The following is a 20,375-nucleotide window of genomic DNA, read 5'->3' on the forward strand; positions in this document are numbered from 1 at the left end:
GATCTTTTATCTTCAGATTATGGTAACCTTCCAAACCCAGTCTAATAATCTTCCCAGCAGATTAGTAAATCTAGTTTGTAAAGATACTACACTTCAGTAGAGTTATTCCATCCCTGCTCAGTAGGTCTCATTCCTCTGGCCACAGAAGCCAAAGCTTCCTCTTCAACACAAGCCATACTGTACAGTCCAATTCTCCTTCCTGGACTGGGGAAGATAAGATCAGAGCTCCCCCCTCTACACCCTCATCCCTTGACTTCTGTAGTCTCTCTTTATATGTTCCAGGTTACCTCCAGAGCAGTACTCCTGGTACCCACAACAAAGAGGTCCGTGTTAGAAGGCTGAACAAATCTTGTGAGTGCATCTGCAACAATCTCAGATCCTGGTATCCACCAAGCAATAAAACTCCTGAGACACCAGGTGAGATGAGAAAATACATACCCTGATCATCCACAAGAGGAATCTTCAGTAACTACCTGTGCCGGGTACCCATTGCTTCTGACACCTGGTACAGCACTGTTGCCAGAGTATGGTGACACCCATTACAGAACAAGGAAGTGTAATAGTGCACGAGATGCTCATATTCAGAATGGCAAAAGTCCGTGATCCCTCGGTAGTCAGGGATGCCTCCCATGACTGTTCACTCAACTCCTTTTCAGATTTCGGCTAACACATGCTCATGCCTAGCTCATGCTAAGGCCTGATATATGATGGGAGCAGCACCATTAGCACTGCTGTAGGCAGTACTCAATGGACTGGAAGAGATAACTATCATCATGCAGTCATTATCACCTGCAACCTTCCGCCACCTGCAGCCAAAATTCTTGCATACTGATTGTCTGGCAGCCCCTTCAGAATCCACTAACTTGAGGAAATTGTATAGACCAAAGGCCCAGACTGAGAGGTACAAATAGATCACCTTATCCAAAAGGTTTTTGAAGCAGATCCTAGAGCAGACAGACTGCTAAGGCTTTTGTCCTTCTACAGGGGACACTCACACCTCAGCAGAAGAGGAAACAGAGTGGGGGGAACCTCACTGTAGGCTAGACAATCATGACACTCCCTCTACCATTGTTCTTCTTACATACTTTTTAAAGTTAGAGTCCAGATTATGATGATTATATTGTACACTGATTATTAAGAATTTGACCTGATCTGCAGAGTGTTCAGGTGACTGAAAAGTATAGGTAACTGCAATTTAGGTAATAATATGAAAGCTATCCTAATTGCTAGAAATTAAGTGTAATGAAAAAAATCTTTCTACAGTAATAAAGCTCTAATTATAACTACAAACCTGTGGCCAGTTCTCATTCCACCAAGGATCCTTAAAAGAACCTGTCTGTCCCCATAGCGAGATAGTGTTGGTTGGCACTATCACTCATTTTTTCCCTTTTGTGTGAACACTAAGTTCAGGCTCAGCTGACTTTGATGGGTCTTGTTGATACTCACCAGTGCCTAGAATACTATATGTATTCTGAAATTGGAGAATTGTAGGTGGAATAGATCTGTGACTTGCCAGAAGTCACAAGCTCCCAGCCTTCTCTATCTCCATAGTCTCCATCCACTTGGTCTCCTTTAGCTGTCACTCCTTCCTCACCTTGTGTAGGTTGAGTTTTCCACAAATACAATGTCAGTCTTCTCTTCATCTTTCCCGTCAATCTGGAGCCTCAGGGTCTTGACCACAGCACATTTCCCACAAGAGAGGCAACCACTGCCATGACCTCCAGGAAGACACAGGAGCTCTGAAGCACAGGACCTGGATATAGGACTCCTTCCTATAGAGCCAAGGACTCTGATGTGCTAATGGCAGTCCTATAGACTTCTACTAATGGATGTCCATGTGCTGAACAGTATATCCTGCAGCTTTTTCAGACTACCACTGTACAGTCTTCAAGCAGATCCACATAGCCTTAAGTGGAATTTCTAGGCTTCTTTGCACTTCTGCTGCAACACCTGTTTTATCTCATTACCACACTCTGTGGGCTGCACTCTTTCCCTAACAGGTCCATTTTTGTGAGAATTCGATCTTGCCCACATCACCATTACCCTAAGCACCCATCACCTAGCTTTTAAAGTGCTGTCACTGCTGTACTGCCCTGCCACCCACACTACTCTCACAGCAAATGTGACTGGATTGAGCCCCAAATACCCTGATCTGGATTTGAAGTTTGCCATCCTGTCAGCAGGTTTGAATGACATCAACCCAGGTCTCTTGCAGTTGAAATTATTCTGCATTTCTATGTCAGGGACCCTGATGAATATACATTGAAGTTCAACCGGTTTCATTTTAAGAGCGAGCAATGACCAAAGCAAGTATTTGTTCCACAGGAGGTGTAGAAATGCATTCAATATTGTTATGGCACATAGCTTTTAGTACAGAAAAAGAAAGAACCTCAGTCTTGCTCTTGTAACCTTTGGGTAGAAGTGAGGATAACTAAAAGGCCCTAGACTTCATTTATGTCTGATTATAAGCTGTCAAAGTTACATGACCTGCACTGTATATTTTATTGACAGATCGAATGAGCTAATAAAGCTACCAGGTTCGTTAACCCCTATAACTTTCTGTTGTTTTTATTCCTATGTGACCAAACCAACCATACATCTTCTGTTGCACATTAGAAAGCAGTCCAAAATTCACTCGGTTTCACTGTCTGGCTGCTGAGCCTTCTCAACCACATCAAGCAGGGATTTCTGCAATTCCATAACATTCCGAAGAAAAAGAAAAATAATAAACAGAAAAAAAAATACCTTCTATCACAACATACACTAAAATCCTCATAGGAAGGTAAATTTTCCAGCTGTCCTGTTGAAGCAGTGTTGCCACTCAGTACAGACATAAGCCCTCCCCTAACTGCCTCCCCAAAATACCCAGTACAAAAAATAAGAAGCTAAGGCACAAAAATCCCCACATGCTGCTGAAGTATTCTTATCCACAAGCTTCACTTAATCATGCTTTCAACTCCTTCCCTAATATGTTTAGATTAATGTGTCAGTAGTCATAGTTAAGTTTTCTGTCTGGAACTTGAACCAAATCTATAACTCAAAAGAGATCTTTCCACTTGACATTTACACGGATCATTTGTACAGAACAGATTTCTGGAAAGATTATATTTTCATTCACCATTCTAAAGCCAAAATTCAGGAGGATCACAAATTTTAAGCAGATGAACTAAACTGACAGAACTATTCAAGCTGATGGTAAAACTCCAGTATGTCCTACAGGCTAAAAGCTTGCCTAGCCTGAGCATTTAAAAGGACAAACAAACTTATGTAGAGCAGGTTTTATAACTTCCTTTTCAAACATAAAGCTTAATACCAATACTTTAAAATGAAAAAGAAAGAACATTATAGTTCTGACAGACTTGGAATAAACAAAAAACAAAGACCATATGATAATTTTTCTCAGATTTCCAGTGTTCTGGGATTCACATGATGCAATTAAATGTATTTTATGTCTTTAGTCTTTGGCATTTCACACAACATCTTAGAACTGTTTAATGAGGTTCTAAATTTAATTTCCTTCTACTCTCTTTGAATTGTATACACCCCCTTCATGAACATTTCTTTGTTCTAATCATACACAAGAGCTCAGAAGTTTCCTGACAGTGCTGCTAGGTGGTACTACAATTCTGAGCAGAAGCAATGACAGTGCCACACAAGAATACATAGCAGTGCAATACTCAGCTGTTGCATAATCTTTGCTCGAAGTAGTTGTTGCCTATGGGCTTCCAGAGGAATTGGATTTGTGGATTGTAAAGGGAAGCAGGTGAATACAACAACACTGCAGTGGAACAAAGGACAGGTAGAAACAGTCTGTCCATCAGATCAGTAACATACCGTTACTCCAGATATAACTGGGCCTTTTCCTTCAATTAGTTTATACATTTCTTGAAGTGCCTCCTCTTCACTCTTGCCTTTAAATCGCTTCTTGGCGAGTTCTTGAAGAGCTTCCTTAAACTGATCAAAAGTAATTGTTCTGAGGGACTTTCCCCTGTTGAAACAAACAGCAATTGAAAGAAATTACAAGAGAGCACAAAAAACATTCCAAGAATAGCAGAATGGCTTTGGTTTACCACAGTGAACAACAATTCATGTATTCACAATTAAATTAAGAATAATGCCAAACTATTGAAAAGCATTTAAAAACTTGAAATTCCTCCTGTCTTAAAGACTGACAAATGTTTTAAATGACACATTTAAATTCAATACCTGTTTTGTTTCTTAGACCATCACCATCGAAAAACATTCACAGGTGCACGGAAAACACAATAGCAGCCTGATAAACTCATAAAGCGCCCAGAAATTCAGAGCAGAATACTTGCTGTTGTTTTCTCGAATAGGAAGACCATGCTTCCACATTAGTAAATTACTTGCTTACATTTACTTTAAGTGGAGAGGATTTTGCTATAGCAGTGTATGGTACAAAATCTGACCAACAGGAAATGCACACTTTACAAACACCAATTTATACTGTCATTCCCACAGATCTTTTTTGGCCTGCCAGACCAAAGGGTTCAACTGATGGAACTCAAAGAAACTCAGCATTCACTACAGAGATGTGTTTAAGCCAAAGCAGGTTAATACATGTCTGTTTTCTAGAATTTTTAAATATTCAGTTTAGGCAGGAGATAATGTTATGGAGTACACACTGGTCCATTCTATTCCCTAATACAGAACTATATTTAGTGCTCATCATTTTAAAATTCAGGTATGAGGCCACAGCATTAGTGAATTTACTCACCATTAAAAAAACTCCTATTTTTTCTTTTCTATGAATTACAGCAGACACAAACCACACCTGTTTCTGTATTAGTAAATTACAGATTCCCTGATCTTTTGGATAAGACTTTACACTCCAAAATTTTGCCATATGTTTTAAGCTAAAATTTAATAGAAACATTTTCAAAAAGATGTTTTGATACTTACACTGATATAATCTTAAATAGGACCATTTTTAAAAGCAGAAAATGTTTACAACATTACAAAACCCTCAAAGTCAAAGTAATATTTGAGAGTCCATGTTGCTGGGAAACATGCTACTACACATGCTGCTTGAGCATTTCTTTTTATGCCAATTTAGAGAGCATTTCAAGCAAAATTTTTTTTTTCAGGAAAAAAAACCAAACAGCCACCACCACACAACCCAGACCAGTCCTTTCAACAGTGACAGCTGTTTATGTAGGAATAAGCAATAGATGCTAGGATAGAGACAGTGTACACTGGCAACAGAAATAGTGGGCTAGAAAAACTATGCATAGAAATCTAATTTTATTTCAAGTGTCAAAAAGGCCACTGTGAAGAGCAATTCAACTATCTGTCATTGACTTATCTTTGATCTTCTCTTAGACACCTTCTGTGGTCAAGTCCCTGTCAGCTGAAGGGTGCCTCCATTGATGAAAAGAAGTGAGATTTCTGGTTTAGAGACCACCAGAAATGATTCCTACTTAGAAGTGACTCTACTTCAATTAATTAAACACAAACCAAAATTTTATCCCAGGCTTTCAAAATAAGGAGAAATTGGTTATTCACGATAAAATTCAACACTAACAGAATGCTTTACATAACAAGTAAAAGAACATCACAACAGTAAAAATGCAGAATATAATCCAGTATTTCATTAATCAGAAAGACACATGGAATAAACTGCAATTAACTACTTGGAATTTCTCCAGGCTTTTCATTAATAGGACTAACATCCCGCTTCTGATGAAACACATACAAGAACTTTTAACCAGCTCAAGAGGTCAAGACTTCATTTTGGTTTGTCGCTCATTTAGAAAAAGACAGCACCAGCAATCACTGCGAAACTTCGGCATAACAACACTCTAAGGCCCGTGTTCGCTACAGATTTATGGCCAAGTCTACCATATAGACGTTTCAAAGGTAATTTTCTGTGGCACATAGATTTAGCTTGGATCATCAGTCAGGATCATCACAAGAAAAAAGAGAATGATCACTTTCAGCAAAACGTGCTGAAATTCAAGCTGACTCTTTTATTTTTCACAGAATATTCTGAGTTGAAAGGGACCCACGAGAACCATTGAGTCCAACTCTTAAGTGAAGGGCCCATACAGGGATCAAACCCACAATGTTGGCATTATTAGCAGCATGCTCTAACCAACTGAACTGATCTCAGGGTTTTATTAACACATGAAGAATTTTTGGTTGCACACTTATTAGTAGAAGAGCGTGTTTGTTTGGGTTTTTTTTAATTAAAAGGAAAAATACATAAATAAGGCTGCTGAGAGGAACAAAGAACATCTGGTCCAAGACACAGGTATACCTATCTCTCACATTTGGTCTTTTCTCTGTCATTTGCATGGGGCAAGGAAATGAGGGGTTTTTTCCCTCCAACTCAAGGTGTTTACCAACAAATTGGACACATATATGACCAATGTAGTATTACAGCTGGACCTCAAAAGAAAAAGAAATGTGCACTCTGGCTGATATTCTTTACCAGAAAACAACATTAACTGGAATTACACTAGAAACAGGACTGAAAGTAAAGGAATTTTTGCAACTATATCCCAAGTTTTCTAAATAAAGCAGCTTTGATTTTGAAATTCATTATCTTTTTCTAGACTCCAAAAATATCCCCACTCTCCCCCCCATCTATCACAATATTATCAAACCCACTTGTACATCACCATAATTAACTCAAAAACTCTACAGTTGCATCATACATCAAGTCTTGTGGAAAACCCTAGGAACATAACTCTTGATTAAGTCATGTGTTCTGGTCTTTTTTTTTGTCAGGTATGGAACATGTGCTATGTACCAGCATCTAAATTACCAAGTAGCAATCCTACACCCCTGAGCAGTTGCTGACACCATTATTGTTAATCAGGACAGCATGCTATCACCCTCTCTTCTGTCTACAGTCGTGGGTTGAATGTATAGGAGAAAACAGACTAGGTAGAAATGACAGAGAAAGTCTCTCAACAAACCTCAATTTACACACTCTTAAGCCACAGGATCAGCCCCCTTCAGATCCATAAAAACACCCTATGGATAGTGACTTCAAAGTACTATTAGATGGAAAATTGGATATGAGCTGGCAATGTTTGCTCACAGCCCACAAGGCCAACCATACCCTGGGGTGCATCAAAAGCAGAGTGACGAGCAGGTTAAGGGATGTGATTCTGCCCCTCTGGAGCACTGCATCCAGTTCTGGGGCTCCCAACATGAGAATGACATGGAACTGTTGGAGCAGGTCCAAAGGAGGGCTTCGAAGATGAAAGGGAAGTAGCACCTCTGCCATGAGGAAAAGCTGAGAGAGTTGGGGTTGTTCAGCCTGGATAAAACAAAACTCCAGGAGACTTTATTGCGGCTTTTCAGTACCTAAAGAGGTCTTATAAGAAAGATGGGGGCAGGGATTTTAGCAGGGCCAGTTGTGATAGGACAAGGTAATATTGTAAACTAAAACAGGGAAGATTCAGACTAGATATAAGGAAGAATTTTTTTAGGAGGGTGGTAAAACACTGGAACAGGTTATCCAGAGAGGTGGTAGATGCCCCTGAACATTCAGGGTCAGGCTGGATGGGGTTCTGAGCAACTTGGTCTCATGGAATATGTATGTCCCTGCTCACTGGGGAGAGGGAGGGAGGTGGCAGGGGCAGTGGTGTTCAACTAGATGACCTGTAGAAGGTCCTCTCCCAACCCAAACTATTGTATGAAAAATTATAACACTATGAACACTGCATAACACATAAGGCAATCATACCCCCAGTTTATTTCCAGCATTTTTAATACCCTGTTCACATTCAGAAAACTCTTCCTAATACCAGTTTTTCAGAAGTCATAAAGCTAAATTGAAAAAACAAATACACCACAAAAGCCCCCAACCATAACCCCCTCAAATGAACTAATTTCTTTCTATTAAGCAATTGCTTCAAAGAATCAGTTTCTTTGTGTATATTTGTAACTTGTTTTCAGAAGCTCATTATACATATCTTGTTTCCATGGAAATAACAAAACAAATACATCACTTTCATTTTCCAAGTGTTACCAGTTCAAACAACTTGTCTACAATAAAGTATGCCAAGGGTGATCACTCTACTCTTAACACTCCTCTCTTAGGTTTAGCGCTCCAGAGAATTAATATAGACCCAAAAAGAAGATAAAATACTTTAGATTTAAAAAAATATTAAAAAATCAGACACTGGAAATGAAAATTAAAACTGACCAGAAAATGAGACAAAATGGAAAATAGTAACAAAAGAGGGAAGGTGGAGGAGAAAAAAGGCTTTTACAAAACCAGACATCATAAAGTTGGCCACCTCAATGAAAAGAACAAAATATATATGAGGGACATTAATAATAAAACTTTTTAAAGCCCTGTACTTTATTATGACACAAAGAAGCCTTTATGTTTAGAAAGGATTCATTCTTACATACCATTCTATTTTAAGCTCTGCTTCTTACAAAAAACAGAATTACTCTAATGCATCATCCTTCGGTGGCAGAAACAGTGTGTTCATGGTACACTAATGACAGCCTCCTGTATCTATGCCTACATTTGGGAACGGAACGAACATACTCAGAAGAATTTCAGGAAGTTTCTCATCACTTCCCCTTCCTTGATGGGTCTCTCCATGTGTGACCACTACAAATGGGGAGGTTCTGAACTAAAGTTTGGAATCCTCAGTTTGCTCTTGGAAGCCCAAGTTCACATCTATAAAAGCACCAGTTCTGAGTCCGGACATCAGCACAGTAAAGGAAGTGCAAATTATCAAACGTTGGTCCAAATTAGATTGGAATAGTAAATTATGCAGTTTTCATTCACAAATATTACTACTAGCAGTGTCCTGAGTTCGTAAGTGTGAAAGTGTACTGTTGCAAATTAATACTTCTGTGTTATTTGGACTTGAGTACTATTTGAATTAACAGTTGTCTACAATTTTAGCTGAAAAGAAAAGCTACACAAATACACTCCACATAAGTAAGACACAAAATCCTTGACCAATATTAGAGATCTTTATCTTCATAGTGCTAATACAGTTCAGTGTTAATAAGCAAAGTCTCCAATTTAATAGTTCCTGTCATAATCTCTGAGCTACCCCAAAAAAAGTCATCTCATACTCCCATCCCAAAAGGATATTTTTCAGTTTTCTTAGATTGAAGAGGAGAAAGAAGACGTAGAAATACTCAGATAAGCTTCTATTTTTGTTAGCAGGCCAGAGGGGATTACAGCAGGATACGCTAACCAGGACTGTTCTGCTGTGGAAATCATCATCTACCCACAAAGGTCTAAGGAGTATAGAAAGTTTGATGAAGGTCTAAAAACCTCTAGCATAACTAGAGGTGGGAGCCCAACAAATATTTTTCCACAAACTCTCATTCAAGGAGTTTTGTTTCTGAGGTTTATTTATTCTAAATTCACCATGGACTTGGGTGTCTCAGTCAACTGAGCAGTCAAGTAAAACTCAACAGTGTCTTTTCCTGTAGACTAGAACAAACAGGAATGCAGGTACTCCCTATATATATTCCCTTCCCAAGGTAGTCTCATTCATTCAGAAGACAGAACAAAGGATTGAATTGGTAAGAAAATGCAAGAGTAGCATAGTTGTCCCAGTTTCTTGCCGGCACAATAAGCTTAATCAGGCCATTTCTGATTTGTAGTAGTCTCCCACATCCATGTAGGGCAACACTAACAAATTGTAAGAAACATTCCTAAATTATCAGAATTAATCATTGAAATTATTCAAATTAATCACATAAAGGTGTCATGATAAATGAGAACAAGACCATTGTCAGACTTTTTACCCTATGGGCTAACCAAAAGCATATTTCCTATGACATGCAGACTAGACTTCAAACTTTAGCTCTTTCTCTTATCTTAAGCCATCCTAAACACTAACTACGGTTGAAACTTCCTGATTTTCACACAAAGACTTTTCTTATTTACCACTTTACAGTAGCAACTTTATGATTATTAGCAGGGTATTTCCTAAAGCATCCACTCCTGTTTGTTTAGTACAGGAGACACTCATTCTTTCTTGCTACTTGTAATAACACAAGTCTTTGTGATGTAGTCGATGAACATAATGTGCATCAATAACAACTCTTAGAGGTATTTGTATTGTACACATTGACAGTTACAGGGTACTACAGACAAAATCTTTGAAGCAAAATAGGTTTGCACAGGTCTCTGCAAAGTACATCCCTCATCTAATGGATGTATTCTTTTTTTCCAAGAACGTCTGCTTGTAATGTTACCACCACAAAGTCCAAGGCTGTTTAAGCTGGAAGCAGATTATGCCATAGGGCTAGCAGTTTTTTGGGGGGTTTTGGGGGGTTTTTTTTGTAGTTTACAATTTTCACTTTCTGCTCTCTTTGGGCTACACAGCTCAGCATTTCTACTGGCCATCAGCCCCATAATTCATAGCCAAAAAAATCCCAAACTAAACCTAGGTCCCTAGGTAGCGAACCAGGCTGGTAGAACCTTGCAATCTAATGGAGTATTTAACATATCTTGTGAAGTTCTGCTTTTTGCTATGTACCAGTCAAGAAAGAAATTTTAAAAATTAGATATACAGTGCAAAAAACCTTATAAATGAAAAAGAGAACACAGTTTCTTGGATAAAACTGAACAATGGATGACTAACCCAAAGCACAGGCTTGTGTATAAATTTGACAAATACAGCTGAAGACAGAAGAGCAGGGGAAGAAAGCAACAGTAGCAGGGGAAGAAAGCAATGGTAATACTATCAGGTTATTTGCACTGTACTAACAGCTCTAAAGAGAGATGGTTTTAAAACACACAATTAAGATAACAAAACTTGACATATCACCTTGCATCAGAGACTTCTGCACAATTAATGGGTAAAACTGGAATACTGAAATTAGACATCTGTATATTGATATAAGCAGGAGTAATTTGGCAAATTGTTAGGAAAGAAGATATTCTTCTAGAAGATATCCTCAGAAAAATGATCCTAGGAAGAAGTTACAACAGAGATCTTTAGCTAATGTAGTGGTTGCTTCTGGAACACAGGCACCTTAGAGTGCACGGCTATTTACCACAAGTGCATTCCCTTGAAGGAAAGAGTAGGACTGACAACGAAGACATCCAGATGACCTTCACAATTAGTCTCTCTCTATAATTTCTAACATCTCGGCCAAGTCAGACTTTAGGAGGTGGACTAGATGGCTTTAAATACCCCCTGACCACAAGGCAATGCCATTATCAGTTTTCTAGGAAAGAAAAACAAGACAATGTGAAATGCAGTACAAAATTCTCTCACTATATCACAGCAATAGCTGTGGCTTGCAGAAACCTCTCTGGGAGCGGGCAGCAAGGGCAGAACACCTCACATCATTCACTCAGAAACTGAACCTGGAAGGGACAGTTTCCCTCCAGGTGCTTTTTGTCTCATTACTGAGCAAAGGTAAAGCAGAGTGTGCCTAGTTTGTTCTAAGTATCTGAAACTGGGATAACTGCCACACCGTGAAAATCTGAAGCAACAAGACTTCAGCAGCTCACCAAACCACCAGCAATATCTTTATCAGGCTTCATTGCAACTTAAATGTTTTAGGCTTCTCTCATGAAAACTCTCTTTTCCAATACTTGAAGTTAACCTTTCTCTCCTTTTGGCTTTATTTTTGTGGCATTTCCTTCCTATGTGCTTCACTTACAGTGAAAATTTGTTTCCACTAAAATAAAATCTGAAGTTCAAGAAAAGACAAACACAACAGCTATGAGCCCATCAGATAAAATATGATTGGGAAGGGAATGAAGGGGGGACTGGAGAAAGAGTATGACTTGGCAAAAACATTAACAAGTAAATGCTTCCAAAAAAAGCAAAACCCAGCATGAACTAAAGGGGTTAAAGAGATTAATGGGACTTAGAGAGAATGAGGAAAAGAGAAAGTCCAAGCAGAAGGTAGGTCTGATGGTTATATATGGCTTAGAGGAAAAGACTAGCAGAATCCACTTATTTAATTTGTTTGGAGTTTTTTTCAGTTTAAGGGATCAAAAATAATGTTACATTTGAATATTTAAAAATTAAGATCTGTGTGATCGTTATCTATTGATAAAAAGCTCCAAAAGAAGTATAAGAAAAACTGTGAAACCTGAAAAAAGCACATGCCCCACCTTACATCGAAGGAATTGCAAGTGTATTTCACAGGACAGACATTGTACCTGAATTTGAAAAGAGATAGAAGCAGGTGCTACCAAATACTCTGGGAGTATTTCAACTTTTCTTTTTATAGAAGACAGATCTTTTTTTGGTTGTCGATCCCCTGGACTCAACGTAAAGAATGTAAAAACTGTACACACACAACTAATAAAAGACAGTAATTGTATCACTCCTTGGAATGCTGTGTACTCCTGTGAAAGAATCCAGTAAGTGATATGCAACTTACAGATAATGTCATTCAGTAACACAGAAATCCATTGTTAAGGTGCATGAAGGACTGGCACTATTTGTCAGCACAACTTGGTGGAAGTTAAGACAATAAAGGACATGCCAGGGGCAAGTGACATCAGCAGAAAGGTTAGTCAAAGTACAGAAAGATGTAGAAAATTCAGAGCAATTAAAACAAGAGGCTGGAGACAGGTCTTAGATCCAAATGGTAGGGGACAAACTAGAGCTGAAGCAGAAAGACAATGCCTCACAATCAGGGTTCTGGCATATATGCTCATTTCTTCTCCAGAGGACTCAATTTATTTGTTGTTCTCTTTGGTTCTTGTCATCTTAAAGATATGCACTAGGCTAGGCACATACGCAGATTATAGGGGAATGGAGCAGAAACTAACGACAGTATAACAACCCAATACAGATCACATGCCAGAGACACTGCTGAACCATCCAAAATAAAAAAATCCAAGAGGATGATGTCACAGTACTCATTAAGTCAGCCTCATACAAATAAATGAAAGTATCTAAGGATAGCTGAAGATTTACTAAGAGTTCTCAATAGTTAATCATTTAATCTGGCAGTCTTTCCCAGGCTGAGTGTACTACACAAACTCATGGTAAGCTATTGTCACATAATAATACTTACCATTTTATCTTCAGAAAGCTGAAGAAGCTGACACAGTCGCTACAGTTTCAAAAGCTCTTTCTGCTGTTGAAGTGCAGGGGCTTACAGTAAAGGCATTACCACTGAGAGGACAGGGCAAAGAACCACCATCACCTGTACTTTCTCTGCAATTTAAAGCAGTGCACATGAACTTACTGTCTGATAACCCAGGGAATGAAAAATCAGATAAACAGATAAAGCATCCTTCTAGAGCTCACCAGCAATCCCATGTGAGCTAACATGCCTTATTCATGTCCCAGAACTAAAAAAACCCCAGCAGCTATGTTTATTTTGATTCACTTTCTCGATTTTACACTTAGTGTGAAAATATTTTGTTAAAAATGAGACCAATCAACATACAATGAAACAATATCCAACACAAAAACTGTTGAAAGAAAACTAGAACGCCATTTGTTGCAAGCCATGACTGTGGGCAAGGCCAATGCTGCATGGCCCAACATCCTCTAAGCAAAAGTGAATGCATTTGATCCCAAACAATTAATCCATAGAAACTATACAAAATTGTTCATAAGCATGACTAGAACAAGATTCTCAAGGACAGCTTTCAGATTACTAGCTATTTTTCAGGACTTATATTATTAACCTGAATTCATATAAATACATGACACTCAAGACAGAAAAAGACACATAACAGTGAACTTTCATGTTAGCACTCAGTCTCCTGAGTGCAGGTTTTTGCCTGCTTTCTCTCTACATACAGTATCAATGTTTTCACTGTGTTGACATTCAGGGAAGATGTTGCCTCTTTTGATGAGACAAGTTAACCAAGAACAGGACATGACATTTGATAGAAGAAAGAAAAATGAAATCTCCACACCAGAAAACAAAGAGTCTCATAAGACAGTGCTGATTTTACTAATGAGATCAGAACAGAAAAGCTCAGTATTGAATGATTACATGGTATGACATCTGACTCGATTTAGAGAAAATTCAAACACAAGGGGTCAAAGAACAATGGCATTATTAAATAGGACTAGACGTAGTAAGATCTGAACTCACTAAGTCTCAAGATATTAGAACTCAAATTATGCTTTCATTAAGAACTGAATTGGACCTTGAAAGTAAACCATTGACAAGGAACAGAATAATAACTGAATCCAAGTCTTTATTATTGGAATAACAGTGAGGATCCAAGCTTCTTTCTAGCAATGTATCATCCAAAATTTTTTCTCCTTTCAGTTTTTCCTTAAAGTTACATTAAAAAAAACACCCACTTTTATGTGCTGCAAACTTTCCTAGAATTTCTTTCTTGTTTTCCTCCTGAGATTTTGTGATGTTTCAGCAAAAAGACTAGCTCTGTATCTATACGATGTCTAATATTATGAGGGATTTTTAATTCCCGGGCAGGAATTTTATAGCTACCAAAATGGCCATTTTGCCTACATTGGGCCAATCCACATCAGAGCAACATGAAAAGAACAATGTAAAACAGTGGCAAGGCAAAGGGTGAGTATTGTGGGGATATGTTTTTAAATCACTATGAAGCTCAAGTAAAACTGCAAGTGCATCTGAAACTTGTTCCTGTGGGGAAAGATATGTGCAACACTGTTTCAGTGAGGGCTCCAACAAAACTCCCATTCAGAAATTACAGTGGTCAATTTAAAGGAAAAAACTCCCTGGCTGAAGAAAAGAAAAATTAAGGGAAAGGGATGAATAAAGCAACCTTGAACTCAAATAGAGCATATTCATTCTACTATTCAGGTACGGCAGCTGTTTGTTAATGACCATACTGCAAGACACAGCAAGTTTACTTGTATTTCTTGGCCAAGAAATTTAGAAAACACTGACTGAGAGCTGAGGTAGCCAGCTCCAGGACATTGCTCCCTACCCTCCAAGTAAGTATTTCCAGTTACAGACTGGTTTGGGGTGGGGTTTTTTTGAGAGAAAAGTGTAATATCATTTAATACTATAGGTAAGAAATACTATACATATGTTTCAGAAACAGTTTTGCATAGCTGAGGTGCTTGTATGGGCACGAACTCCGCTCCTTACTCCATCGAGTGCAAGAGCAGAATTAAACTTTATTACAAAAGGCAGGGGTTTAAGCACAGCACTCAAAACGTGTCACATGATCTCTCAACCAAAAACATTCAAGCACTCTACTGAGCATGCGTGAGAGTAACAAAGACTACATCTCCCATAATACCTTGCTACATTAGTCCTGCGACACATAGCTATTTCTGAAATGTAATTTAAACATTAAGTGACACAGCCTGATGTATTTGGGAACTACATCTCAGCAGTAAGGAACTCATTGCTTACAAAAATTTTACTATGGCAGCCAGAGCATCAGTCTCATCTAATCCAGGGTGGAACTTTCCTTTAGATATTAATTACACAGAATATAAAACCAAGAGAGTTTTATCAGATAGTCTCAGTAAGAAAACATCATTGTCAGATGGCTTTACAACAGCAAAATTCCAGTTTTTCAAAATTTCACAAGGTTGGATGTTTTTCCATGTCATATCACATACAACCACAAAAGCAATTTCTGAACCCAGTGACAGCTCAATAATAGTGAATTCTCCTGTGTGGTCAGATATATTCAGGTAAATAAAAAATTGTGTGTATGTAGGAGGGGTTGTTTCAGTGATCCTGATTACAGGGAAAAAACATGGATGTATGTATATCAGCTAACATTTTTTGGTAGCATTAAAAATAGACAGCTGGCGTTAACTGACACCAGCACAATCTCACTCTATGGGAATCACTGACCACGGTTGGAGATAGAAAGGTGTGAAATCAAGAATGACACACCAAGTGAAAGAACAAACACTAACCACAATATCAGTACATATCCAGAGGTCATATTCAGAGAACGCCACAAGAATATCCATTTGTCATAACCAACAGCCAAAGACCAAATCATAGCCTTCAAGAAAGGTGAATCCAGACTGCACATATGCACACAGCAGAAACAGCACATTTTCTCTTTCAAACAAAACAAAAATATAACCAAAAGAATGAGGAAAAAGCATATTCACCCCCTACTGGAAGACTGCCTTTCCATATGAAAGGGAAAACTGGATGGTCACAGTAAAGTTCTAAATATGCAGACAGTCTCCAGTCTTGTACAACCTCCCATTCTATGTGTGTTCCTTGTAAAGGAGATTTCAATCTATGTTAAAACTCTAAAATTTGCAACAATGTTCAGCTCCCCATATTTCTCTTATCTTCATGTCTTCTGAAAGAGCAGTTATAGATTCAATTGTTTGCAGTGCCAGCAGTCTCATTCCCATTTTACAAAACAAAAAGCAAGACAAAAATAGGTAGACTGTGGACAAACAGTCTCTCAAACAATGAGAGTAGGAGAGTAAATTCACCTGAAAAGAACCAAACTATTTTGAAAAATGCAGCTAAACCTGGGAAATGTTCAGGCTAAATTATACAGCAGCAAAAGCCAAGTAACACTTGAGAAAAGTGGTGCCTCGTTTCTTCTACAGATCACATGTCTAAAGATAATTCCATATGTATACTATTGCCAATGCAGAGAATATTCTTTAGTAAGTTCCTCTACTATGCCTCTATCATTTCTCTTTACCATATCTTGTGGAAATATATATCTACCTTTGTACATCTTAGGGAAAAAATAGCGAATGTATCTGCCTACTTACTGATTTTGTATACCTCAAAAGAGCTATCTATCTATCTCTATGTACTTTCCATCTCAACAGAAGGTTGCAGGAACTGACAAGGCAATCATTAATCTGAATGAAGATTCCCCTACTAATCATAACCAAGAACATCTGCAGAAAGCCCAATATACCTCACACATAATAAGAGCATGCCCTTGAGCTCTGAGACCTAAACAATTCAACACAGGCAAAGCAGAGACTGAAGAGAAAAAAACAGAGGGTTTGCAAAGCATGGAGTTTTATCCATCTCCTGATAAAAAAATCTAAGCTGAAGTTAAAAATCCTAACTCTAGAGAAAGTCTGCCAAACAAGTAGTTACAATAAAGCTACATACAGCTTCAGAAAGAAGCCATTTTGATTCTGATGCAGTCCTCCTTGGGTGAGAGGAGGATTGATTGATTGATCCTCTCTCTGTGTCCAAAGAGGGGAACATCTTTTCCTACTGGAGTTCTCAGTTGTACCACAGAATCTGCAGAACAGTCCATGCCAATAATGTCATGGCACTTTGTGAAAGCTATAAACAGACAATGACCAAATTCTGTATGGGAATCTATCACCTCCCTTGTTAAAGATCTGTGTATCAGTTTTTACACTGCTGACTCATGTGCATCTGAAACCAATCCAAAGAAAGGCAGAAAATTATGACAGTTAACACCAATATAGATCTTCTCTCATTTACATCATACTTCTCTATTCAAAAGATGCAAAAGCTTACAACAAATGGAGGTTCCTACACAGCTTTCTATGTTGTGGACATCATCATCACAAACCAAAATGCCAAGAAATAATTGGGAAGACTCCAATATGTTGCAATGACTTGTGAAAGCAACAAGGAGACTATGAAAGAACAAGTGTGCATTCTTTTGGAAATCTGTAATTTATTTAGATCAACAGCTACTGAAAGAAGGTATCAAGCCAGGGCTGGGTAAGATATGCTGCTCTCTTGATTTCTGCTTTGTTTCGTTTCCAAACAGGAATTAGTACATTCTTACACTAGCCATCTCTAGCAGTTCTTATTTACTGAATGTAACTAAGACTTCACATCCTTTTTTTCCTGAATTACTCTCTCAATTCTGAAGCTAATGTTTTCTTCTTCTGATTTCACCAGCAGAGGCAACAAGTCAAGTATTGCCTCAAAATGTCATTTGCTGAGAATGGTATTTTGGTGCAAGAATATTCAGCGTATCCACTCCCACAGTCTTTGGTATGGGACGGTAAGTTTTCTAAATAGTAGACAGTTAATGGTGCAATTAGTATTAGACTTCTGTGTTCTTACTCCAGTGCATATGTTAGAAAACTGTCTTACCTTCCAGGTACATACTAATTTATTTGTGATATAAAATCTTCTGAATGAGGACCACTGATGAATTTCCATGGGATCTCATTCACCGTATGGTCTCTCACACTCCAGTAGTGCTGCCAGTAGGGTAGATCACTTTTTTCCTTTTTTTGCAGGAAAAAAGGATGATACAAAACCAACAGATTAAGACAATGCCGTGTACCTACACACTGTTTAGCTCTATGTGCTGCACTGCATACACCAGCCTGTGCAGGTCTTCTCTGAAACCTCCCAAAACAAGCAACTGACAAGCATTTTTGCAGGGTAACGTGCTGGTCATTTTTATCACAAACCTTCTATAAGAGGAATGTTTACACAAGTAGTTAATTTAAAACTAGCTTAGGTACTTCATGCATGTATTTATAGTTAACATCTCACAGTAAGGATAGCAAATTCCAGGAGGAATTCAACAGCAAATGTTTCAGGCCAGTGCTCTAGTTCAATTACTAAACAAAGCTTGATAAGGTAGAATACAATCAAAGCAAGCTTTATGCACTCCTGAACATCTTATCCTACACCTACAGAGTATCCTACACCTACAAAAGTCAACAAAGTTCTGTGATACCACAGCTACAAAAACTAGCATCGCTTTGTGCCTTTCTAACCTGCAGCGGAGGTAGGGCGTCCATTCCTTTAGAGGCATCAGAAGTCAAATCCGCTCACTCTTCCAAGTTCCAAAAAGCCCCTTAGATTTTCAAATGGAGCTCAACAAAGATGACAAGCAGAAATGCTGGCTAGAATTCTTCTGACTACATGCAAATCAGGCACACTCTATATGCTTCATTTTCTTAAACAACAGCTTATGACAATGAATAATGCTGTTGAGAGGTTAGTCAATACAGTAACTCCTCTAAAAATCATCACGTATCTTGCAGAAGCTGTGCTGTTCAGCAAATGACTTCTCCAAGATTAGGAGATTATATTTGAAGCAAGCACATATAGGAATCTAATCAACACTTGGCGTAAGTTATTTGGACAACTTTCTTCAGAAAGTATATCTTGTCATCTTCTTCATCTCAAGGCTTTGACGAATGAAGTTGAAAAACTTTCAAAAAGTGCAAATGTCACATTAGATAACATCAAGTCAGTGTCTCTAACATTAAAGAAATCCAGTTCTCTATGGGTAGTTCTGAAGTCTGATAGCTCTTATATACCTCTACTGTTTACCTCAGGTGACGGTCACTTCACTGTCCATCTGCACTGTGCCTTTCACAGATTAGTACTTGAAGATGTAAAACTAGAATATAAAATAGCCAATGACTGGGTGACACAATGTAGCATCTAAAATGAGAATAAAAGAAACAATCTCCCAAGCATGCATGAGATACTCTGTTCTTGGGCACAGAACACAGAACTTCATCAGAAAAGGAATTATCAAAACCAGACAAACTGTTCAAAATGCCAAATGTTGACTGAAGTTGCAGTCAGCTGGATTTGCAGATCAAACAAAACCAGACTGTTAAATCAGCACACAGTGCTCACCTTATCAGTACAGAAGGAGTTTATTTAACTGCCCAGTATCCTTTCTATACCTTTCTTCATCTGATTAGAGGAGACCCAGTAGGGTCACAGTCTGATGTCTTGGGAAAAAAAAAAAAAGAAGATCAAACTAGCTCTGTGCATTTTAGTTCAGCAGTTTTCCACTTCAGCATAATGTAAAGCTTTTCCAGTACTCTCAGCTGAGGTGAAGTGATGGAAGAAAAGTAACCTGTCTGGAAAGTGGAAACCACAGTTCCAATTTTTCTGTAAAAGTAAGGAAATAATTTCTATTCATTTTTACTATGAAATCTTAGACAACAAACCATGTTACTTATATTTTATTAATAAAGGATGAACTGCTGAAACATACGGCAAATGCATTGATCCCTTCAAGGAATTACTAAACTGAATACTCTTCACTGTTCTTCTTAAACTAGTACCAGGACTTACTGGGAGCAAAAATCTAATCAGATTACAGCCATTGACCTCAGATTTGCATTCACACCACTCATTATCTTTAATTATTAGCATTAAAAATGTCCTAAGCTCAAATCACATTTGACACCTAGAATCAAAATTCCTTATTTCTGGATATACACAAAACTATCACTTAATAGAGTGGCTATCAGTTGCCATATGGGATATATATTTTCTTTCACCATAGCTATCTTTCAGTACCTTCTCCTATTTTTCTCTTAGGCTTGAAACCTATATATCAACTTACAAAGCACTTTGGACTAAAAAAAAAATCAAAACCTATAAATGCCAAATTACTCCCTTTTTCTCACTTTTCCTATCTATTGGCTCTTTTAAGAATATCAACTCACCTGTTAATTTCTTCTGCTAAAAAAAAAAAGCACCCAAAAAATCACGTA

General features: G+C 38.1%; 1 protein-coding gene across 1 annotated transcript in view; it reads right to left on the minus strand.

Annotated features, from left to right (window-relative positions):
• TPPP (tubulin polymerization promoting protein) overlaps positions 1-20,375 on the minus strand; it is a 73,581-nt gene that overhangs the window by 27,359 nt on the left and 25,847 nt on the right. The window contains exon 3 of the mRNA XM_051798935.1: positions 3,835-3,988. Within this exon, the coding sequence (XP_051654895.1) occupies positions 3,835-3,988 (154 nt within the window). The remainder of the gene's footprint in view (positions 1-3,834; positions 3,989-20,375) is intronic.

Source organism: Manacus candei, unplaced genomic scaffold (assembly GCF_025592945.1).
Source record: "Manacus candei isolate 608988 ecotype Guabito, Panama unplaced genomic scaffold, ASM2559294v1 h1tg000049l, whole genome shotgun sequence".
NCBI classification, from domain to species: Eukaryota; Metazoa; Chordata; class Aves; order Passeriformes; family Pipridae; genus Manacus; species Manacus candei.